Raw genomic sequence first — 25199 nt, 5'->3', positions numbered from 1 at the left:
CGTTGCATCTTCGTAACTTGCGTTTTTCCTGCGGTTTGGCCTTTAGTAAGGAACAAAAGACAAACTCACAAACTCCCCTCTAGCGAATTAACCCCAAAATGTTTTTGATGTTGTTTTTGTTGGCAAGATTGGTGCAATCACTGCGTTTTCTGTACGATGCCCGTACAAAGGTGCACGATTTACAGATAATTTAGCAGATGAGGCCCACCCCACCCTGTGGCTGCGGTGTCGCACTGGGGAGAATAATACAGGGATTATTCTGAGTGTTATCTGGGAGGCAGAAGCAGTGTGCTGGCTGGGAGGTGAGGAGAGTGGTTCCTGCATCCATCCTGCCTGATTAATATTCTCCCCAGGGAGACAGACTGCAACTCACTCACAAAAGGAAAACTCTCCCAACTTTCTCCTCCTCGCCGCCTTTTCCACCCTCTGCACTCTGTGGGGCTGATTTCCTATCAGTGCCTCAGTCTCCGCTTCCAGGAATGAACATCCCTCCCTGATACTGAAGCTCAGTACATCTCTCTGTAACGTGCATCATCTGCCATCACACAACATTGTCATTATCCAGCTCTGCTAAGTGACACTATGGGGATCTGTGACTTGTATCTTGGCTCTGTGACCCTCTTTTCTCTTCTTCTGGGTAAGTCTAATTTTTAAACCATTTTTTGAGAAATTAATATAATTATCTGCATAGTAATTCTGATACAAGCAGCCGATAAAGACAAATCTGTTGTGTGAACCGGTAAATATTCCTTTATATTGTCCTGTAAGTGACACATTCTTCGAAACGTTTGTCTGCAGACTTCCAGCTCTTTGTATCAGTGTTACGTAGAGTTTGTGACATTCGCTGGCTGTTCCGTTACATTCTCTGGAGACTACAGATGCATAATAATAAGTATTGGGATTCAGTTACAGTTCTCATTAGGGGGCCTATTTATCATCACTAATAGGCCCGTTACAAACGCGGAAACGATAGTTTCTGCATGTTTTTAGTGTCGGGCCGATTCATTATTAGGGGCCTGATCAGACCGCACAGTGGCCCTGATTCAGAGCCGGAAGTTCTGACAGAGCGCTCGCTCTGAATCAGGGCCGTCCTCTTTTTTTAGAACGGCCTCCTGGCCACTCGCATAGCTGTGGGTTACCACCCACAGCTATAGCGGGCGGCCAAAAAGATGGTCGCGATGGTCAAGACCATCGCGACCATCGGGCTTGTGACGAGACCCTTGTGGTAGGGTCTTGTTGCCGCAAGCCCTGGAGTGCTTTCGGCTCTATCAGAGCCAAAAGCACTCCCGCTGACATCACTTGTGATGTCAGTGGGGCCGGCCCCAGACGGTAGGCTTTCCCATGGGAACGCCTTCGTCTGGCCAGCCACGCCCCCGGCACGCCCACCAAAGGGGGCGTGCTGTCACTCACCATCGACAGCACGCCCCCTTTGGTACGAGACCCATAGCGACGGCTTGGCCGTCACTGTCCGGGTCTCGCGCATGCGCACGACGGAGGCGGGTCCGTCATGCACATGCGCACTGGGCCAACATCGACCCACTTGCGAGCGCTCAGCACTCGCGAGCGGGTCTGAATTAGGCCCCGTATTCAGCAAACTACGAAGACGGAAAGTTTTTTCGGAGTTTTCTTATGGGAGCAAATGTAATTTTGAGATGGCATTTGTTCCTGGAGTCCTGATCCTTCCTATGGGAAGGAGGTACAGGGCTGCAAAGATGGATTTGGGTGGATCCCTTCGCCACCTCCGCACTGCGTGCCTTGCGCATGCGTGAAGGCAGAGGAAAGTATCACTTCTACCTCTTTAGCAGTGTTAGGGATCGCGGGGACAGCTGCTTTTTGATGATAATTAGATCGCTTGGAATCTTGGCCATGGGGAGCAGATTAGCTGAATGGGGACATTAGTCCATTCTAGGTGTTACAGGATTGTTCCCCAAGGGAGCATCCCGAACTGATCCCTGATGGATATGACTGAGGGGAAGATGTTCTCGCTGTATAGATCATGGAGCAGATTGAAGTTCTAAGTATCTTATTTAATAATACAGCAGTAGAAGGGAAGATAAACAATTCCCACCGATAAATGGTCGCTGATCATTGGTCTAGGAAACTACTTTCATAAAATAAATATTGGAAGATTATTTTTAGCTAATAGGGCCTGATTTTAAAATTGGACGCAATTTCAATAGCCGAGGCATCCTGCGATTATCAGCATACCCCGCACGCCCTGAAGGATGCGATCACAGACGGCAAATGTGCCGCCCTATGGATCCGCACCTTGACAGCGGACGGTTGGCTCCATGCATGGCTGCCGGTTATCACTGTACGTGAAGTGGGTGTATTTGGGCGACAACTGGGCGGTGAGTAGGCTAGGCTGGGCTGGGCTGGGCTCTGTGTGGCTTGAAGGGGGCCCCCACAACTAAGTTGCCCTGGGGCCCCCACAAGCCTTAATCCGGCCCTGTATAGATTAGGTCTATTAAATTGTAACCCAGCACTGTGTTAGCTGAAACACCAACACTGATCACTGCTGTGCGCCTTCCGGGGCGCAAATCACCCTAAAATATGTTCAGTTACTACGGATGAAATATGATGCATGTGAGTGCAGGAGGTCTGGAAATCCCCAGTTGTCCCGTACGTTCAGTGGGAAAGGTTTTTTTTAGCCTTCTTTACCTATTTTATAGTACATTAAGGGCTGTATTCAATTAGGAAGCGAAAAGTCAGTGCTGGACTTTTCGCTCCACATCGCAGCTTTTTCCGGGGATAAAGTATCGGGTGCGTGCACGCTTTATCCCCGTATTCAATTTAGAGGCAGCGAAAACGGGAGCCTGCGGAAAGGTAAGTATCGGAAAAAATAGGGGAATTTTGGGGAATTCATCCTGGGACCCCCCTAATGATGTCCTGACATGGGGGATCACTGTGGGTTTTCCCCTGCTGTAGGTAATTAGGGTTTTTAAATAGGCGCGGCAGGTGTTTTTTTGCGGCTATGAAGAAGGGGTGAAGAATAGCCCTTAGATTATTTGTTTTGTAAAAATAACTATTCCTAACAAATTTGGGGTATATGAAAATGGGGGTAAGCATATTTTTAAGTCCCTAAAATTAATTTTAAAAATTCTTCAAAAATGCACCTGCCGCTACTCTGCGCAATGAAGAAAACACCTGCCATATACTTGGGGACCCCACCAGAATTCATTTTGTTAGTTTGTCACTTTGTTCCCCCCTTTTTTTTTTCACCCCCAAATTTAAAGGTCATTTTATTGGGGTGTCCTGATTTTTTTTTTATTACTTTTTTCGACAATTTTTTTTTAAATGATTCTCCCTGGGGTGCAGGCTAATTTTTTTAAGCTTGCACCCCTAAACCCCAATTCTGCACTTTTTTTCGTCATGTTAAACATGGTGAAAAGTTATCCCCGTTTTTTAACAAAGACTTTTCGAACCAGCGAAACGTCTTTGTAACTGAATACGGCGATAATTGAAATAGGCGAAAATGACGTCATCGGTGATAAATTATCGCCAATTCCGACATTTCGCTCCAAATTGAATACGGCCCTAAATATCATAATGTTGTATCATTTTATTGCTTTAAAATTAGAGATGTGTGGTTCGCTTCTCCAGAAATCCAAATCCACCTAAATTTTATGAATAAAGACAGACCCGAGTCGCGGTTCTAATCTTCCAGTGTTTCGGAATACAGACTTTAAATCTGAATTTCGGATTTTGGATTGCAAAAATTGCATGATTTTAGCTGTTTTAAAAAACTTTTTGTGAACTTTTATTTAAAAACAAAAAAGCCCAGATCCAAAACAAAAACATGGTGGTTAGCGCACATCTCTAGTCAGCGCACATCTCTAGTCAGCGCACTTCTCTATTTGAAATTATACATATATCGCACAATTTATTACAATAAAATGACAATTCTATAAAAATTAAACCTTAACCGCTAATTCTTCAAACAAATATTTTCCATCCGTGACGATAATAAGAAACACAGGGGCCCGATTCATAGATGGACGTAATGCAGATGATCACGCAGTTTATGCGATTGTCGGTGATCTGCGCATGCGCCTGAGTGACAAAGTGATGTATTCAGGCAGGGATCGTTTGTGGGCGCAATGTGGAGGTAGCGTGTAGCGACCATTTTCGGGGTGTGTCCCAAAGGGTTACTCAGAAGTCAGATAACCGACTGATCTGCGACCGAGCTACGTCATTGAGTGCAGTCGCTTGGATCTGCTACAAATTCACAGCTGTGACAGCATTGGCGCCCATCTCTAGATCAGGCCCAGAATAAGTACATAGGGTGCGGGTATCGCTGCGGCTGCTACATCAGGGCCGCAACTAGCAGGGGGCTAGGGGTGCACATGCCCTGGGTACCTGACTTGAGGGGGAGCTAGCCAGGCTGCCGAGTGGGGCCCGGGTGGCTGCAGGTATAGGGGGAGCCACGCGGGCCCATGCTTCCCCTGTCGTTTCTGGCAGATTTGATAGAGACGGCGGCGGGCACTAGGACCTGCCGCCAGCCTGGCCTCAAGTGTCCCAGCGCTGAGGAGAGAGCAGCAGCACCGGCCGGTAAGAGTAACAGGTACACGGGGAGGTGGGACAGCAGCCAGTCGGGTATGGCAGGCCGAGCATGGCTAGTGGTGACGGTGGGGGCTAATGATATTGACATGGTGTGCTCGGGTTCATAGTATCCTGTGACATGGGGGAGACACTGACATGAATAAAGGGGCTGAAATCAGAGGCATGGAGGGTAAGGGACAGGAGCTGAGAGGGGGCGACCTCTACAGCCACATTCTGATTACCTAATAAAGAATAATTGCTGCATAACGCACTGTAAGCCCCAGCACTTGGGATGCTCAGGTTACCTCATTATGGCCCCTAGGAAGGTAAAGAGCCAAAAACAGAGGGCACATTACATATCATTTTCTGAGGAGACTATGAGGAAATATAATGTGTCTGCAGCATCCTTACAGGACATTCTGTGACATTACTGTGTGGCATAATGTGTTACTTATAAGGGGCATTACTGTGTGGCATAATGTGTTGCAACTTAAGGGGCAGTACTATACTGCATAATGTGTTGTAAGGGGTACTACTGTGTGGCACAATGAGTTATGAGGTATTACTTAGTGTGGCATAATGTTTAAGGGGCATTACTGTATGGCATAATGTGTAAGGGGTACTACTGTGTGGCACAATGAGTTATAAGAGGTATTACTTAGTGTGGCATTATGTGTAAGGAGCATTTCTGTGTCACAAAACCACACACAGGGTTATTTTTTTTTTTTGGGGGGGGAGGGGGCGCCAAGTTACTGCCTTGCCCTGGGTGATAAAATTGCTAGTTTCGGCCCTGGCTACAGAGAAAAGAAATGAGGTAATAATTATGACAGTTGTATATCTAAAATATTCGATTTATAACGACCATTATTGGTAGCATTGGAATGAGCAGAATGAGCTCTAAATGCTGGTAATTATTTCTAAGCAACTTTTACCAGTTTGTACAGCAGCGCAAGATTCACCTCCCTGCAGTGTTACTGTGCTGTGTGTAGTCAGTGCACAGTGTTACTGTGCTGTGTGTAGTCAGTGTGCAGTGTTACTGTGATGTGTGTAGTCAGTGCGCAGTGTTACTATGCTGTGTGTAGTCAGTGCACAGTGTTACTGTGCTGTGTGTAGTCAGTGTGCAGTGTTACTGTGCTGTGTGTAGTCAGTGTGCAGTGTTACTGTGCTGTGTGTAGTCAGTGTGCAGTGTTACTGTGCTGTGTGTAGTCAGTGTGCAGTGTTTCTGTGCTGTGTGTAGTCAGTGCGCAGTGTTACTGTGCTGTGTGTAGTCAGTGCACAGTGTTACTGTGCTGTGTGTAGTCAGTGTGCAGTGTTACTGTGATGTGTGTAGTCAGTGCGCAGTGTTACTATGCTGTGTGTAGTCAGTGCACAGTGTTACTGTGCTGTGTGTAGTCAGTGTGCAGTGTTACTGTGCTGTGTGTAGTCAGTGTGCAGTGTTACTGTGCTGTGTGTAGTCAGTGTGCAGTGTTACTGTGCTGTGTGTAGTCAGTGTGCAGTGTTTCTGTGCTGTGTGTAGTCAGTGCGCAGTGTTACTGTGCTGTGTGTAGTCAGTGCGCAGTGTTACTGTGCTGTGTGTAGTCAGTGCGCAGTGTTACTGTGCTGTGTGTAGTCAGTGTGCAGTGTTACTGTGCTGTGTGTAGTCAGTGTGCAGTGTTACTGTGCTGTGTGTAGTCAGTGCGCAGTGTTACTATGCTGAATGTAGTCAGTGTGCAGTGTTACTGTGCTGTGTGTAGTCAGTGCGCAGTGTTACTATGCTGCATGTAGTCAGTGCGCAGTGTTACTGTGCTGTGTGTAGTCAGTGCGCAGTGTTACTGTGCTGTGTGTAGTCAGTGCGCAGTGTTGCTGTGCTGTGTGTAGTCAGTGTGCAGTGTTACTGTGCTGTGTGTAGTCAGTGCGCAGTGTTACTATGCTGCATGTAGTCAGTGTGCAGTGTTACTGTGCTGTGTGTAGTCAGGGCCTGATTTAGACCCGCTCGCGAGCGCTGAGCACTCGCAAGCATGTCAATGTTGCCCAAGTGTGCATGCGCACGATGGAGTCGGCTCCGTCATGCGCATGCGCGTCACCCGAATAACGACGGCCAAGACATCGTTATGGGTCTCGCACCAAAGGGGGCGTACTGTCGATGGTGATTGACAGCACGCCCCCTTTGGTGGGCGTGCCGGGGGCATGGCTGCCCAGACGGTGGCGCTCCCATGGGAACGCCTACCGTCTGGGGCCGGCCCTACTGACATCACTAGTGATGTCAATGGGAGTGCTTTTGGCTCTGACAGAGCCAAAAGCACTCCAGGGCTTGTGGCAGCGAGACCCTACCGCAGGGTCTTGTTGCAAGCCCGATGGTTGCGATGGTCTTGACCATTGCGACCATCATTTTGGCCGCTCGCTATAGCTGTGGGTGGTCACCCACAGCTATGCGAGCGGCCAGGAGGCCGCTCCAAAAAGGAGCAGGGATGGCCCTGATTCAGAGCGAGCGCGAATCAGGGCCTCAGTGCGCAGTGTTACTGTGCTGTGTGTAGTCAGTGCGCAGTGTTACTGTGCTGTGTGTACTCAGCGCGCGATGTTTCCGGCTCAGGCACAGCAGTTCCTCTTACTGATCGTTCTTCTATTATCAAAGCTTAGGCGATCACAATGGTCTTTCCTTTGCTTGCATAACAACTTATATCTAAAAATATATATGTATGTGTAGGAAACCTAAAAGCGCTGCTTGAAGTTCCGATCGGGAGAGCAGCCTGCGGCTAACACACCTCTGTGTAAACAAATATAAAAGTATAATCTTAAGCCCCGTATCCACTTGCCAATTAAACAGAGCGATTGAACAATTACAATATCGTAATCGTTCATTCGCTCATTAATCGTGCATAAATCGTCCAGTATAATGTCGGAAACAACCAGTAATGCGCGCTCCCGCTGGTCGTTTCCGACATCAATCATCGGCTGAACATGCCGGTCAATCAGCCGATAACAACAGATTGGCCATGTTTAGGGATGAGGGAGGGTGCCTGCACTGAGCGACTGATCGCTCAGTGTAGGCACTGCAGGCGATGGGGAATGACTGTACGATTACAATGTTGTAATCGTACTGTCGTTCCTTTATCTGCTAGTGTATACGCACCATTAGCCTTAGGCAATACCCTTCAGGAGTAAAATAGAGCTCGGGAAATATTCAAGTCTATGCAAAAATTCAGGGTTCTGAGGGCCTGATTCAGAGCCGCTCGTAAGCGGTCGCTCGTTCACAACTGCGCATACGTATGGGTCATAATGCGCATGCGCAAACCAGTAATTGCGGTTGGAAATCGTGAGCTCGCAAAACAGCGAGGGGCTGCTAATTTGATTGACAGAATGTACCGTTTGTGGGTGGTAACAGGGGAAGGTGCTTAAAAACGGGGGAGTGGAGATCCAAACGCAGGCATGCCTAACGGTCAAAAGGGCGTTTAATGGGAGTGCATAATTAGTAAAGGAGCGTCATCGACCACGTCACTTGGTTGTCTTTTAGCCTGAACTGCTCGCAGTGATAGCGGTAAGAAAAACCTACCACAAGCACTACGAGCAGTTCAGGTGCCTTTCGATATACCCGATTAATCTAATAAATACCGGAGATGACGTGTGATGCGAACGGCAAAGGGGCGTCTTTACAAAATAGCGAGTGCATTTTTCGTTCGCTCGCTCAGACATAGAGGCGTCAACAAACCGCAAAGAGCGAGCGCTCAATTTAAATAGCCGGCCCCTTTTTTGGAACGACCGTCCGCAAATAGCGTCCGGCTCTGAATCAGGCCCTGAGTCCGGAGTGCTGGAGGGGGCACAAACCGTGGGGTGAATAACGGGGTATAGCAGGGTAGATGTGGGTATCCAGGAACAGTCTGTGATGGAGACAGAGCAGGAAACGGAGCACTGCAATAATCACACCGAGCTAAGGAGCACAGAGAACCTTTTTGAGTGGACCATAATGGACCATCTTTGAGAAACGATCGACCACCACCCAAATGGTGGTGTGACCATTGGAAACGGCAAGTTCGTAAAAAAAATCAATGGACAGATGGGTCCATGGACGGGTTGGAATAGGAAGAGGCACCAGGTCTCCGGCAAGAGCTTGTCTAGATGTTTTGTGTTGGGCACATTGGGTGCAAGAGGCGATAAACTCAGCCCCCTCTGATTTCATGGCGGGCCACCAGTAGGACCGGTGAAGAAACTCTAATGTCTTACCAATGCCTGTGTGACCAGCGAAGCGAGACGAGTGAACCCAAGACAGAAGTTGTTTCCGTAACGCCGAAGACACGAAGGTTTTCCCAGGAGGAGGTTGTATTTGAATGGTAGCGAAGATCTTAGAGTCGAGGACCGGAGTCCCTCTGTAGACTTCCACATTGCAGTCTGAAGAAAAGGAGCGTGACAGAGCATCGGCTTTTTGATTAAGAGATCCAGGACAATAGGTCAGAGTAAAACTGAAACGCGAAAAAAATATATGGCCCAGCGGGCCAACCTAGAACTGATGCACTGAATGTTCTTTAGAAACAGCAGGTTTTGATGGTCAGTATATACCGTAAAAGGAAACTTGGCACCTTTGAGTAGATAACGCCACTTCTCTAAGGCTAACTTGACCGCCAGCAAATCCTGCTCACCGATGGCATCATTTCTCTCTGCCGGGGAATTTTTTTTTAGGAAAGAACCCACATAGATGGATTTTGTTGTCCTCGAATTTCTGAGAGAGAACGACTCCCACTGCCTCAGATGAAGCATCCACCTCTGAGAAAAAGGCCTGTTGGTGTCTGGTTGTCTCAGACTGGAGCCGATATAAAGGTCTGCTTCAACATTTGAAATGCTGTCTCGATGGGCGCCACTAGCGGTGAAAATCCCTTGATAAGCTTCCTGTAATAATTAGAAAATCCAAAAAGTCTTTGTATTGCCTTTAGAGAAGTGAGAGACCAGTCCAGAATTGCCTGTATCTTTCTTTTTTGGATCATCTCCAATCCTTAGCCAGAGATAATGGACCTCATTCAGAGTCGGTCGTTGTGGCCGCACGGTCGTACGCCACCGATGTTCGCTAAACTGCGCATGCGTACAATTCCCAGTGCGCTTGCGCAAACTAGCTATTACGATCAGAAATTGCTTTCTCCTTCAACTTGGCCAGGTTGTTAGTTTGAGTGACAGGATGAGGCGTTTGTGGGTGGTAACAGGGGAAGGTGCTTGTGAACGGGGGAGTGGAGATACGAACGCAGGCGTGCCTGACTATGCAAACGGCGTTTTATGGGAGTGCATAATTAACTAAGTAGTATCATGGCACATGTGACATGGGAGGTTTTTACACTGACTTTATCGTAGTGCTTAGGAGAGTGTATGGTCAACCTTAATGTCTACGACCAGCTCCGATGGTCTCGAATAATCCTTATATGCCCGGAGATGACGTGTAATGGGAACGAGAAGGGGGCGTATTTTTAGTCTTACGGCCGCATCCTCCCCTCGCTCGTCCAGCTAACGATCCCATCTTAACGACGCAACTTGCGAGCGCTTCATTTGCATATCCGGCCCCTTTTACCTTACGACCGTGCGGCCGCAATGACCGACTCTGAATGAGGTCCTATGTACCCTAAGAATGGAATGGAATTGGAATGAACTTCGAATACACATTTCTCAAATTTGCAGTACAGATTATTTCTTCTCAGGCGAGTCAGGACTTCTTTAACATGACGTTGATGTTCTTTGAGGTCAGAAGAAAAAATTAAGATATTGTCCAAATACACAACTATGTAAACATAGAGTAAGTCTCTGAATATCTCGTTCACAAAATTCTGGAAGACTGCAGGGGCATTGCAGAGTCCAAGTGGAATAACTAAATATTCGAAATACCCATCTCGAGTGTTGAAGGCGGTCTTCCATTCATCGCCAGCGTGAATTCTGATGAGATTGCAAGCCTCTTGTATGTCCAGTTAAGAGAAGACTGTGGCTCCTTTGACACGATCAAACAACTATGTGATAAGAGGCAATGGGTATCAGTTTTTTTATAGTGATATCATTGAGGCCCCGATATTCAATACAGGATCGGAGACCCCCATCCTTCTTGGACACAAAAAACAACCCGGCTCCAGCAGGAGAAGTGGATGGTCTGATGAAGCTCTTTTCCAGATTCTCCCGGATATATTCTGACATGGCCTTGGTTTCGGGCAAGGACAAGGGGTATGTACTGTTAAGGCTTAGCACTAGCAATGGGGAATAGTCCTGCACAGCCTGGAGGGCTGGAATATCTTGGCTGGATGCGGCGGTGTAGTTGCCTTGAGGGCTGGAGGTGTTAGGACAGAATGTGGCTTGTGAGCCAATTGATTATGATGCGGCCTTTGGGCCGGTAGCAGCCTCTGGGCTGGATGGGCCTGTGGGCCAGTAAGTTGTGATGCAGCTTTTGGGCCGGTAGGAGCCTCTGGGCTGGTTGAGGCCTGTGGACCAATAAGTTGTGATGCGGCCTTTGGGCAGTAGCAGCCTCTAGGCTGGTTGAGGCCTGTGGGCCAATAAGTTGTGTTGCGGCCTTTGGGCCAGTAGCAGCCTCTGGGCTGTTACTGCCTTGGCAGGATGCGGCCCCTGGGCCGAGATACAGTCACAAAGGAGTGTAGCAGCCTTTGGGCTGGGTGGCAGCCTTGAGGGCTGAAAGACTTGGCTGGAAGATGCTGAGGTGCGCACAGTGTCGCCGGGATGACACCAACAGTAGAGCATAAAGTTGCGTACACAGGACGCTGAGGTGCACTTAATGCCGTCGAGATGACACCAGCAGTTGTACACAGGGTTGCGTACACAGGATGCTGAAGTGCACTTTATGCCGTCGGAATGACAGAAGTGACAGTACACAGGATCGCGTACTCTGATGAGCGGCCTGTTCCGCCGGGTTGACTCAAGCCGCAGGACGCTGGGTTGCGCACTCTGGACTCTAAGTGCAGTCTATGCCACCTGGATGACACAAACGACAAGGCAGGAATGTAGATCGATTTAGAAAGATTTCTGGACTGCACACCCTGAATATATATATATATAATGTGATAGGATCACTGGTAAAGTGGTCTGTGGCAGGTACAATTGTCCCAGATTCCTGTCTATTGTGGTTTAAACCCCCAGGAGAAAGTCTGCAGTGTAGCAGGCTTGAGTTTCGGCTTTTTTGAAAAGCCGGTTTGGGACATGGGGGTTGTGGGTGAGAGGAGAGGGAGGGCTCCACCCACGGCCACTCCAGGTTTTGGTTCTCGCAGCCTAGTATCAGGCTTGTTAGTTTTCCACCTGAGAGTGGCCAATATAAGCCTAGTGTGTTGAGGGCTGATTGTCTCACCTGGGAGAGCAGGCAGGGAGTTTGCTCAGAGACACTTGGAAAACCTATTTGTGAGTACTGTGCTGTGCCTTGTTGCTGGTGAGGGCATTAGGCCCTGCCAGGTTCTTGTAGTGAGGGAACTACCTGTGAAGTTAGAAGCCCAGCCAGGGCTAGGATTTACGTTTATGATTTCTTTATGTTATTTCTGTTTTGCACAATAAAGACTGGCGCCGACCAGTTTGTACTTGAATCCAGTCTGGCGTACTGTTTCCCAGCTGCTGTGTGTGTAAGGAAGGAGTTCTCTACCCAGGAGAGGAACCCCTAATCTGACTGTGTCACAATATGGTGGAGAATGCAGGCACCCACACACACTGAAGTTGCAGCAAGAGGAAAACTTTCCATTTAAAAATTAAAGGGACAGACACCCAATTTGTGAGTGTGGAAATAACACTGTGTCCTTGGAGTCCCATAGAGGAGGCGTCAGCCAATGCTCAGAGAGGCAAGGTTCAGCTTCCAACCTACACCCCGGGACAAAATGGAGGACATTATTAAAGCCTTGCTCCAAGCTACAGCAGCTCAGCAGGAGACAAACAAACTTCAGCAGGAATCTACCAGGGCTCAGCAGGAAGCTACAGCAGCTCAGCAGGAATCTACCAGGGCTCAGCAGGAATCCACCAGGGTGCAACTGTTGGCCTTGGAGACAGCCCAGAGGCAACAACAGGTCGCCATTAAGGAAACATGCCAGGCCTTAGCGGAAAACAGCCAGGCCATAAGAGAAGTGGTACAGCACCTGGTCGCCCGGCCCAGAGATGTTACTACTGGTCCTCCCACCACCACTCACTCCGTACGAGCCAGTCACTTCCTCCAAAAGATGACTTCGGGCGATGATGTGGAGGCCTATCTCGCCGCATTTGAAAGAACGGCCGAAAGGGAGAGTTGGCCCAAGGAGCAGTGGGCAAGTCTGGTGGCACCTTTTTTGTCTGGGGAGCCACAAAAAGCATATTTCTACTTATGCCTGGATGATGCCAAGGACTATAAAAAACTAAAACAGGAGATCCTAACTCGCTTGGGAGTCACCACCTTTGTTCGTACCCAACGGGTCCACCGCTGGGAGTTCCATAAGGACAAGCCTCCACGTTCACAGATGCATGACCTCATCCATCTGTCCTCAAAATGGCTACAGCCCGAGATGCTGACGGGACCACAGATCGTGGAAGGGGTCATGATGGACCGGTACCTGCGATCATTACCTGTGACTCTGCGCAAGTGGGTGAGCCATGCAGACCCTAAGTCCGCGGACCAGTTGGTTGAGCTGGTGGAGAGGTACGTGGCGGCTGAGGAGCTGATGAGTATGCCCCACCGAGCCCGATGGCGCACCGGCGAACTCCCATAGACACTGGTAAGACTGTTCCAGGGGAGAAGCGTGCTGGGCGGTGGAATGTACCTAAGACTGAGGGTGTAGAACCTGGAGACGGGCCTGCCAGGCCGGGAAGGTTCTTGCTTCCGTAAATGACTAGACATTAATATGACTCAGTGTTTCCGATGTGGTGGCTTCGGCCATATTGCAGCTAATTGTGCACTTACAACTGAACCTATGCAATGTGATACTGCTCATGTCTACCGCAGGGGGTCTTTCTTTGCACAGATAGCCTGTACGGCTGACCGGCAGGCTGTGACTGATAAGCACATGTGTGTACTCACTGTAGATGGCAACCGAGTAGAGGCACTGTTAGACTCTGGTAGCTTGGTGACACTTATAAAAGCTAAGCTGGTGAACCCCTTGAGGCGTAAGGGGAAAACTGTTGGTGTGACCTGCATACATGGGGATACTCGATATTATGTTACTGCCGAGGTGAACATCGAGACACTATGTGGTTTTGCTATAGTTTCTGTAGGTTTAGTACATGGTCTGATGTACGATGCAATATTGGGGAGAGACTTTGCTCACTCCTGGAAGTTGTGGGAAAGCCGTTTTGTTCCAGAGGTGAACAACCCCGATCCATTTGAGAAGGTTGTCGATGTAGTGGAGGAGGGAGTTTCTTCTGAGTCAGAGTTATTCCCTTTTTCTACTATGATTGGTGAACTAGAGAATGCGGAGCGTGACGGTGGCCCGCCAACTGATGTGCCTCCCATTGAGGTGGGAAGTGTTGTTGGGCCAGGTGATCGTCTGCCTGATTTAGAGGTCAGAAGAGAGGTCTTTGCGGTGGAGCAGTTGAATGACCCTACTGTGGTAAAAGCCAGGGAGAATGTAAAAGTAGTTGATGGTAAACCCGTAGACCCTGATAGTCCTTTGTCCTATCCCCACATGGCAATGTGGCAGGATTTGTTATATCAGGTGACTAAGAAGGGGGAAGATGTTGTGGAACAACTAATAGTTCCCAAAGCCTACAGAAGAACAGTGTTGGATCTGGCCCATGGTCATATAACGGCAGGCCATCTAGGGGTAGAGAAAACCACTGAGCGAATAATACAGAGGTTTTTCTGGCCTGGGCTTCATAAAGAGGTATCTGACTTTTGCACATCCTGCCCTGAGTGTCAGTATCATGCTCCCAGGCCACATTTTAAGAGTCCACTAGTTCCATTGCCTATCATAGAGGTGCCGTTTGAAAGAATAGCAATGGATTTGGTTGGACCCTTAATGAAGTCTGCCAGGGGACACCAGTATATTCTGGTCATAATGGATTACGCTACCAGGTACCCGGAAGTGATCCCGTTGCGCAATACGTCAACCAAGACCATTGCCAGAGAGCTAGTTCATGTCTTTAGCAGGCTGGGTATACCTAAGGAGATACTAACTGACCAGGGTACACCATTTATGTCCAAAGTCATGAAAGAGTTATGCCGCCTGTTCAAAATCGAACAGTTAAGAACTTCGGTTTATCACCCCCAAACCGATGGGCTGGTCGAGAGGTTTAACAAGACGTTAAAACACATGCTTAGGAAAGTGGTCAACAAGGATGGTAGGGATTGGGATTACTTATTGCCGTATTTATTGTTGGCCATAAGAGAAGTTCCCCAGTCCTCCACCGGGTTTTCACCCTTCGACTTGTTGTATGGGAGACACCCAAGGGGGTTACTAGACATTGCCAAAGAGACATGGGAGGGGCAGTCTAGTCCTTCCAAAACGGTGACTGAGTATGTTTCTCAAATGCAGGAGAGAATTGCTGCCGTAATGCCGATAGTGAGAGAGCACCTGGAACAGGCTCAACAGGCACAGCAGAGGGTATACAACCGCAATGCTCGGTTATGCAGCTTTGCTCCAGGGGACAGAGTGTTAGTATTGGTTCCCACTGTGGAAAATAAACTTTTGGCTAAATGGCAAGGGCCCTTTGAAATCTTAGAAAGAGTGGGGCAGGTCAATTACAAAGTTTACCAGCCGGGGAAAAGAAAGCCGGAACAGATATACCATATAAATCTGTTAAAGCCCTGGAAAGATAGAACGGTACTGTCGGCCGTCCGGGACCCTCCAGTAAGTCCAGGGCCCTTAGTTCCCGAAATGACAGTGGCAAAAACCCTGTCGGCAATTCAACAACAAGAGGTCAAGGAGTTTCTGATTAGAAATAGGGTGCTGTTCTCTGACGTACCTGGGAAAACCTCGGTCATTAAACATGACATTATCACTGACCCAGGGGTTAAAGTTAATCTAAAGCCCTATAGGTTACCAGAAGCACAAAGAGAATCGGTGTCGAAAGAAATTAAAAATATGTATGTTTCTGCAATGACTTCAGAAAGTTGAACAGTGTTTCAAAGTTCGATTCCTACCCGATGCCAAGAGTGGATGAACTGATTGAGAGACTAGGGACGGCAAGGTATTTAACCACTCTTGACCTAACCAAAGGGTATTGGCAAGTACCGTTAACCGAGAGCGCCAAACAAAAGACAGCTTTTTCAGCGCCAGAGGGCTTGTTTCAGTACAAGATGTTGCCCTTCGGGCTACATGGGGCACCTGCTACCTTCCAAAGAATGATGGACAGGATTCTAAGGCCTCATAGATGGTATGCGGCTGCTTATCTGGATGACGTGGTCGTTCATAGTCCTGATTGGCAGTCTCACTTACCCAGGGTACAAGCAGTGTTGGACTCCATCTATAAGGCAGGTTTGACAGCCAACCCAAAAAAGTGTTGTCTAGGCATGGAGGAAGTAAAATATCTGGGATACACCATTGGCAGAGGCCTGATAAAGCCTCAGCTCAATAAAGTTGATGCCATACAAAACTGGCCACGGCCTCTGAATAAGAAGCAGGTGAGAGCCTTCTTGAGAATTACGGGGTACTACAGGAGGTTTATACCCAACTTTGCCACCATGGCAGTCCCACTGACTGACCTGACCAAAGGCAAACAAAAAGTCATGGTAGAATGGAGTCCGGAGGCAGAGAAAGCTTTTCAGGAGTTGAAAGTAGCGTTGTGTTCCCAACCAGTCCTGATGACTCCTAATTTTGAAAGGGAATTCATAGTACAAACCGATGCATCAGAAGTAGGTATAGGAGCGGTCCTGTCCCAGAACAAGGAGGGTGAGGAACACCCTATTTTCTATCTTAGCAGAAAGTTGAATGTACATGAGAGAAACTATGCCACAGTGGAGAAGGAGGCGTTGGCCATAAAGTGGGCGTTAGAGGCTCTCAGGTACTACTTGGTCGGAAGAAAGGTCAAATTGATCACTGACCATGCCCCTCTGAAGTGGATGTCTGAAAATAAGGACAGTAATGCGAGAATTACAAGATGGTTCTTGGCGTTACAAACTTTTAAATTTTCAGTGGAACACAGGCCAGGAAGCCAGCTGGCCAATGCTGACGCGTTGTCACGCGTTCATTGTTTGGGGGCTTCAGTTGTTCCGCCCCACAGGTCGAAACAAAGGGGGGGGATATGTGATAGGATCACTGGTAAAGTGGTCTGTGGCAGGTACATTTGTCCCAGATTCCTGTCTTTTGTGGTTTAAACCCCCAGGAGAAAGTCTGCAGTGTAGCAGGCTTGAGTTTCGGCTTTTTTGAAAAGCCGGTTTGGGACCTGGGGGTTGTGGGTGAGAGGAGAGGGAGGGCTCCACCCACGGCCACTCCAGGTTTTGGTTCTCGCAGCCTGGTATCAGGCTTGTTAGTTTTCCACCTGAGAGTGGCCAATATAAGCCTAGTGTGTTGAGGGCTGATTGTCTCACCTGGGAGAGCAGGCAGGGAGTTTGCTCAGAGACACTTGGAAAACCTATTTGTGAGTACTGTGCTGTGCCTTGTTGCTGGTGAGGGCATTAGGCCCTGCCAAGTTCTTGTAGTGAGGGAACTACCTGTGAAGTTAGAAGCCCAGCCAGGGCTAGGATTTACGTTTATGATTTCTTTATGTTATTTCTGTTTTGCACAATAAAGACTGGCGCCGACCAGCTTGTACTTGAATCCAGTCTAGCGTACTGTTTCCCAGCTGCTGTGTGTGTAAGGAAGGAGTCCTCTACCCAGGAGAGGAACCCCTAATCTGACTGTGTCACAATATATATATATATATATATATATATATATATATATAATGGGAGGTGCTACCTGATGAGACTAATTTCAGGCACAAAAACAGTCAGATCTCAGGTGCACAACCCCAAATTATTAATAATATATAAATGCAATAAAATTTTGCAATCAATAGAGGTTATTAGCATAATCTTGGCCAAGGTTATGGGCCTACCCACCATATCCAGGTATCTCTGTAGGGTAGGTCCCTAACTTACTACGATTCAAATCCAGAGCGCAGAACACCCCCAAACGAGCCCAGCTAAGCTACCCCAGGGCACCGCCATAGTAAGAAAAGTGCACTATGAAAGAGATAGTTAGGGGCAGCTACTGCTGCATATAAAGAATGAAAATAAAAAGTGAAGTACATGTATAATAAACATACAGTGAAGGGTTAAAATGTGTTATAAAAGAAAAATGTGTTATAATGAAACAGATCAACAAAGGCAATCAATGGGGACCCACGCCCCAAAAATGAGTTGTGCACCTGAGATTTGTCAGGAATGTAGATCATACTGCCAAGATGAAACAAACGGCAGTTGGTGCAAGTGCGGACCATACCGCCTAGATGATACACATGGCAGGAATAATGGAGCTGGCTTGATACTGGAAACTCGACCTCGAACAGGAGACCAAACAACAACCGAAACATGTGAAACTCTATCACCGGCATGGAGTGAAGGGCTGGCTGGAATTTAACGGAAACAGGGCCCAACTAGAGCAACTCTCCCTCAATGACAGACTATTGTGTACCTGGGCTGAGCACAGACAGGAGAATCAATTAGTGTGCACCTGATACTGCACACAGACAGGCAATAATTAGTGCAGTGCCTCAGTAGCAACTAAGGCTAGAAACTGCAAACAATATGATCTGCTTAACTGCAGATCCTAACATATACATCCTCGGGGAGGAGTCTTATCTGGCATCAAATCGATTGGACAGTCTCAGTCTCAGTGTGGAGGTGGGATATTAGCCTTGCTTTCAGAAAAAACATCAGAAAAAGACCTGTATGGTATGGGGAGTTGTAGATTTTCTGATGTCTGAGTTTCACTTACAGGTTTGATATGTGGAAGACAAGACTTTCACCAAGCATCGCCCCAGGAGTGAATTTGCATGGAATTCCAATCGATTTTAGGATTGTGTTAGCGAGGGATATCCTAGAATAACATCGTGAGATGCCTTGGGTATTATCAGAAAACTGATGAGCTCTGAATGAAGTTCTCCTATATGAACTAACATAGGATGAGTCCGCTTGGAGACTATGCCATTGAGAATAGGGCTGCCATCGACTGCAGATAGGGTGATAACGTGATCGAGGGTAATACAGGATACTTGGAGTTTTTTGACAAATCCGAGGGTAATAAAATTTTCTGCTGCCCCAGAAGGGCAGAAACGAATGCCGGTCCTTGTTCCAACTCAGGGTTATAAGCAGAACTCAACATATTTTGAGGATGGAGTCACTACTCCTAACCGAGTGTCCCCGGGGCTGGTTAGGAGTGGAAGTTTCCTGGACAGTGGGAGCAGGAAGCAAAAAGATGGCCGGATTCCCCACAATACATGCAGAGGTTTTCTCTGCGTCGTTTCTGCCATTCTTCATTAGTGAGGCGAGCCCGGTTAACCTGCATAGGTTCATCATCTGTGGATCCAAGGGTTGGAGTGATAGAAGGGATAACAGGGCGAACCCTGGAACGATCACTTCTACTTTTCTCTGCCTGTAATTCCCGAAAGCATAAATCCACCTTGTTGCACAAGGAGATGAGGTCATCGAGTTTAGTGGGAAGGTCCCGGGTGGCTAGGTAATCTTTTAGCCGATCCGAAAGGCCGTTTCAGAAGGCCGATGTCAATGCCTCCTCGTTCCACTTTAATTCTGAAGCTAGCATTTGAAACTGGATAACATACTGACTGACAGGACGAATTCCTTGTCTGAAGTGCATAATTTTGGAGGATGCAGAAGACGTCCTTCCGGGTTCGTCAAAGATTCTCCTGAATGATGCTAGAAAGTGTGTATAATTATCCAGTAGAAGATCTGATCGCTTCCATAATGGGGAAACCCAGTCCAATGCGGGTCCGGATAGCAGGGACACAATATAAACCACTTTGGTCTTAGAAGTAGGGAAGTTGGAGGGTTGAAGGGTAAAGTGTACATCGCACTGGTTGAGAAAACCACAACATATCTAGGGGTTGCCATCAAATTTACTGGGCGTAGGTAAGTGCAGACGAGGGGAAGCACTGGGAACTGGAACCGTCGGTGCGGGTTGATTGGTAGTCGCTGGAATACTAACAGTGATGAGGGAAGCCTGCAAGACATCTTGCCTGAGAGACGTCTCTTGGAGAAAATGTGCCAGTTGCTGCTGCGAGGCCTCCAGGCCTTCTAGTCGATTGGCAATACTCTGGGTCCAAGTGAAGTGAGGCTGAAAACAAATGTCTGACAGGGAAACAAAGTCAATTTAATGAGGCTGGAAACAGGTGTCAGGCAGAAAAAACAAAGTCCAATTAGTGAGGCTGGGAGCAGGTGTCAGACAGAAAAAAACAAAAGTCCAATGGAAGTGTGACTGAGGAACAGAGGACCTGATTCATACCCAGTCGCAAGCCCTGAGTGCTCGCAACCGGGTCGATGGTGGCCCAGCGCACATGCGCACGACAGAGCCAGCTCTGTCGTACGCATGTGCGAGACCCGGATAGCGACGGGCACTCCGTCGCTCCGGGTCTCGCAACAAAGGGGATGAGCTGTCGATGTTGAGTGACAGCTCGCCCCCTTTGGTGGGCGGGCCGGGGGGGTGGCTGCCCAAACGAAGGCGTTCCCATGAGAACGCCTCCCGTTTGGGGGCGGCCCCACTGACATCACGAGTGATGTCAGTGGAGAAATTCCGGCTTTGTTAGAGTCAAAATCTCTCTGGGGCTTGCGGCCACAAGACCCTACCACAAGGGTCTCGTTGCAAGCCCGATGGTCGCGATGGTCTTGACCATCGCGACCATCATCCTGGCCGCTCGCGAGTCGCTATAGCTGTGGGTGGTCACCCACAGCTATGCGAGCGGCCATGATGGCCACAAAAAAAATTAAAATTGCCCTGATTCAGAGCGAGCGCTCTTTCAGAGCATCCGGCTCTGAATCAGGGCCTGAGGTCTTAAGTACTGGAGTGAGTTCTGAGGCCCTTATTCAGAGCCGGACGGTCTGACAGAGCGCTCGCTCTGAATCAGGGCCATCCTTCTCTTTTTTTAGAGTGGCCTCCTGGCCCACAGCTATAGCGAGTAGCCAAAAAGATAGTTGCGATGGTCAAGACCATCATGACCATCGGGCTTGCGACGAGACCCTTGTGGTAGGGTCTCGTGGCCACAAGCCCTGAGTGCTTTCAGCTCTATCAGAGCCGAGAGCACTCCCACTGACATCACTTGTGTCAGTGGGGACGCCTCCGTCTGGCCAGCCACGCCCCCGGCATTCCCACCAAAGGGGGCGTGCTGTCACTCAACATCGACGCACGCCCCCTTTGCAGCGAGACCCAGAGCGATGGTTTGCCCGTCACTATCCGGGTCTTGCACATGCGCACGATGGCACGATGGAGCCCCCTCCGTTGTGCGCATGCGCACTGGCCCAACATCGACCCGCTTGCGAGCGCTCAGGTAGAGTTTCAGTGCAGGCAGCAGACAAAGTGGTGAGTATTCCAGAGACTGGTTTTGAAACAGAATCCATCAAGGAGCAGCAGTTAGGAGCGTTAGTATACATTATACAGGAGTGCTATGTGATTGCACTAAACGCTCATGTAATGAAGACCATACAGATGTCCTCTCACCTTAATGACTAATATAGGCCATAAATTATTATAAACCGAGCAGTGCTAAGGAGGAAAAATTGAAAACTTTTATTCATTGAAAGACATGGTGCTGACTTTTCAAAAGGTTGCTTGTACTTTTTTCCATCTCTTTGCACACCTAGGTGCACTATTAGTTTGCGTACAGTAGGTGTCTCCCGAGAGCAGAAAAGCACCTGGATATGCACTGGGACTACCATCTTTTAGACGCATCGGTGCACCACCAAGGACTAGTAAGGAGTCCCACCATAGGCAAAAGTTATCATAGCAGAGTGATTATAGGGTAAATGCCAGTACTGTCCGAATAACAGAATACTGTGCGACTACTGAGTGATGAGATAAAATATTAGGTAACGGGTTACACCAGCCAAGGTGGGATATGTTTGTCTCTATTGAGAGCATGAGACATTTTTCTGTATAAGGTGTCAGAATGGTGAAAAATACTAGACAAAGACCCTTTATAAAACGTTTCCTCTCTCACCTCAGTCACCGATGGCCAGAACTTCATGATCAGAAACGTCCAGATGGAGAAGTGCATTCACGTGGCTGAAGATACCGGCAGAGTCTCTCTGGCAAAGTGTAAAGTCCACTCCCATCACCAGCACTGGACCTGGGACCCGAAGACCAGCTCCATCATCAATGTGAACAGCAACAGGTGCCTGACGGTGATGAAATCGCTGCATCTGCCCATGTTGAGGATGGAAGCGTGTGAGGGCAGAAGGAACCAGGCTTGGGTGTGCGACAAGAGCGGCCATCTTACGCTGTATGGCCATGGGCTGCACCTAAACGCCAAACAAGGGACCAAGAAAGTGTTTGTGTCAAACGGCGTAGACAAGTTCAGTACATGGAGAACGCTGATGGACTCGCCGGTCTGCGGGGAGGCGTTCACCGGTCAAACTAACATCGAGCAAGAGTGGGAGGAAGTCACAGACGGGTTTTCTGAATGTAAGTAGAGATATGCATCACATGAAAGTAATCGCCATGAGGTGTCATGTGACTATAATACTCATGTAATATATATATAGGTTGGGTACGGGATGCTGGCGGACGGGATGCCGGTGATTAGAATACCAACAGCGGCATCCCGACAGTCAGAATCCTGACACAATTAGATAAGTGCCCTAACCTACCGTTCCTGTAGCCTAACCCTAACCCTCCACCTAGTGCCTAGTGTCTAACCCTTAACCCCCCTCCTAACCCTAACAATTACCATTACAATGCTGCCAGTTGGGATTCTGGAGCCGGGATTCTGACCGCTGTCTCTATCCACTCTTACGTGAGCACATTATTGCAGCACCTTTAAGAAAGTCGCCCTGCCGCAAACATAGTGCATTTCATCTCCTATAACCTCGCCCTATCTGCGCCCTATCTGCAGTGTCAAAGAAAAAATTTAAAAGTAATGGCAGATTTATTAGCCTTTATTAGGCATATAAATATTTGTATCACTTACGGAAAGATGTATCAAGCCCTAGAGAGAGATAGGTTGGAGCAGTTGTCCAAAGTAACCAACCAGCTTCTACCTGTCATTTCACAGACTGTGCTAGATAAAAGACAGGAGCTGATTGGTTGCTCTGGACATCTCTCTCTCTCTCTCTCTCTCTCTCTCTCTCTCTCTTTCTCTCTTTCTCTCTTTCTCTCTCTCTCTCCAAGAAACAATGATAGGTGCGCTCCTCACTCAGTACATAAATATATTGGTTTTCAGACTGGCAGCTCAACCAGCAGGATCTAGGTATCAATACAAAATAGTGCATTGATCTGTTCAAGCTCAGTGAATAGAATTTATTTCACAAGACTCTGGACCTCATTCAGAGTCGGTCGAAGCGGCCGCACGGTCGTACGGAAAAAGGGGCCGGATATGCAAATGATTCCCTCGCAAGTTGCGTCCCTAAGTTCGGATCGGTAGCTGGCCGACCAAGGGGAGGAAGTGGTCGGAAGACAAAAAAATACGCCCCCTTCTCGTACGCATTGCACGTCATCTCCGGGCATATAATTAGGCACGCCTGCGTTTGGATCTCCACTCCCCCGTTTTCAAGCACCTTCCCCTGTTACCACCTACAAACGCCTCATTCTGTCACTCAAACTACCGACCTGGCTGTGTTCAAGGAGAGAGAAATTTCTGATCGTAGCGGATAGTTTGCGCACGCGCATTGCGAACTTTATGCATACGCAGTATAGTGAACATCGGTGGCGTACGACCGTGTGGCCGCAACGACCGACTCTGAATGAGGTCCTCTGTCCATATAAAGGTATAATGGATCAGTCCAGCATCATTAGCCATCCATGATGGATGTTATAGCTATATGGTTTTATCCAAAAAGGTTAAATTGATTTGTATGTTCCAACCAATCTTCTTTTGTGTCACTTCCTATTGTTATACTGGTATAACAATATCAAGATCAATGCACTATTTTGTATTTATACCTATTTTTTATTGTTATTATGTACTGTATTTGCAACGGTGATATTAAATTGCAACACATTTTTTAAATATCTTTGTGTGGTTATTCAGACAAGCGCTCTATCCTGTTACTTACGTGTTAAGTTTAAGTGTACCTGAATACCCTGCATAAACAGTTATCACCTCTCTGGAAAATATGTTTATTAAAAATGAGTCCCATTAGCTGGTGGAATACAGTCTGAGTGTAATGGTTACAGGTAAGTATTGTATCATATATTTCTGGTGTATAGATAATGTAGGTTTGTGCAATTTATTTAATAAAGTTCTGAAAATGTGTAAAAAGCTTGAGAGGCGCTTATATGACCCAAACCTCTATTCGCAGCTGTGACACGGGCAAATACTTTCATTAAAATATAATTTGTCTTTGTGTTTCATAAGCTAAAATTAGAAGCACAACAGAGAGCCTGAAATCCTCTCCCAAAGTCCCATCTGTGAGCGAGCGGACGATCGCCACTCAGATTCCCGGACAGAACTACACAGCGGACACTGGTGAGTCTCCTCTAAGGGGTGGAGTTACTAAGGAGCGGTTTGTCAAAACCGACCATCATTGGCGCAGATGACGATAGTGTTAAAGCGCCAATAGAAATAAACGCTAAACAAGCCCGGTTTAGCAATTATAACACTTGGGGCGGAATGTACTAACCTTGCGGAGTACATCCCAATAGTAGTTCCTCTTATACATTATGCCTCCCCCCCAGCAACTCACCTCCATTTCTCCCTCCAGGAGCCTCTCACCTCCCTCTCTGTGCCATCAGCAGCCAGCAGGTGTGGATTTGGGGCCGGGCTGCCAGTTAATTACAGCTGGTGCACTGGCAGGCAACGGCAGACATGTACAGGCAGCACCGGCGCAGTGCTGTCTGTTTGAATCCGAGCCAATCAGAGTTAGCGGACCAGCAGCCAATCAGGAGCCGCCACTGCTAATTGGCTGCTGGTCCGCGAGCTCTGATTGCCTCGCGATGGGTGACGTTGTCTCTTTATGACTGCCTGCCAGTGTGCCGACTGTAATCAACTGGCAGACCCGGCACCCAATCAACATTGCTGACACCCAGGCACCCTTCGACGGCCTTGACTAGACCCGCCCACCTTATGTGCGTGATTGGGTGCTCGCAGACCTGCGGGCCACAGAGGCAGCTCTGGCACCATAGCATCCGCACCCACTGTTTGCATGGAAGCAAACAGTGAGGTCTTTTTCTGGATCAATGGACTGGGGTTATAGGCGAGGACAATGTAAACAATGTAAACAAATAAAGGGTGCAGGTGTACTTCAGGGTCCAGTCTTCAACCCAGGAAACGCAGAGTATCACAGCTATTAATGATAAATAAGAAATTAAAGACAGCATCAGTAAAATTATATAAGGCATAAATCAAAATAATCTAAAAAATAAAGCATAGAATGAATAAAACAACTCACTTCTAGAAGTATACTGGGCGCATTTCCCAGGACCTGACCACTTCATCAAGAACTCTCCTCATTTTCTCTCTTCACCTCTGTTATTGGAAACAAAACGTTTGTTGTTTGTTACTTTTGTCAATTAGTGTACTGACAGGGTTTGCATCTGCTATTCCAAATTTGATCAGCATCAACTCAATTTCTGTCTATAGTAACAGTCCCAGCATTCAAATTTTGTATGATCCTCAAA

The 25199-nt window shown here is 47.9% G+C and overlaps 1 protein-coding gene across 1 annotated transcript; it reads left to right on the top strand.

The window, feature by feature from the left end:
• Positions 1-430: 430 nt before the first annotated feature.
• LOC148523469 (uncharacterized) lies at positions 431-24048 on the top strand (the record flags this gene model as incomplete). Its single annotated transcript, XM_088473204.1, has 3 exons — positions 431-637; positions 21588-22046; positions 23938-24048. Coding segments are annotated over exons 1-3 (625 nt in total), but the record flags the coding sequence as incomplete, so codon positions are not given.
• Between the last annotated feature and the right edge of the window lie 1151 nt (positions 24049-25199).

The sequence above is a fragment of the Taudactylus pleione genome, unplaced genomic scaffold, assembly GCF_031769625.1.
Source record: "Taudactylus pleione unplaced genomic scaffold, aTauple2 ptg000131l, whole genome shotgun sequence".
Classification (NCBI taxonomy): domain Eukaryota; kingdom Metazoa; phylum Chordata; class Amphibia; order Anura; family Myobatrachidae; genus Taudactylus; species Taudactylus pleione.
Note: the sequence above shows the minus strand (reverse complement) of the source record. Positions and strands in the feature narration are given on the sequence as shown.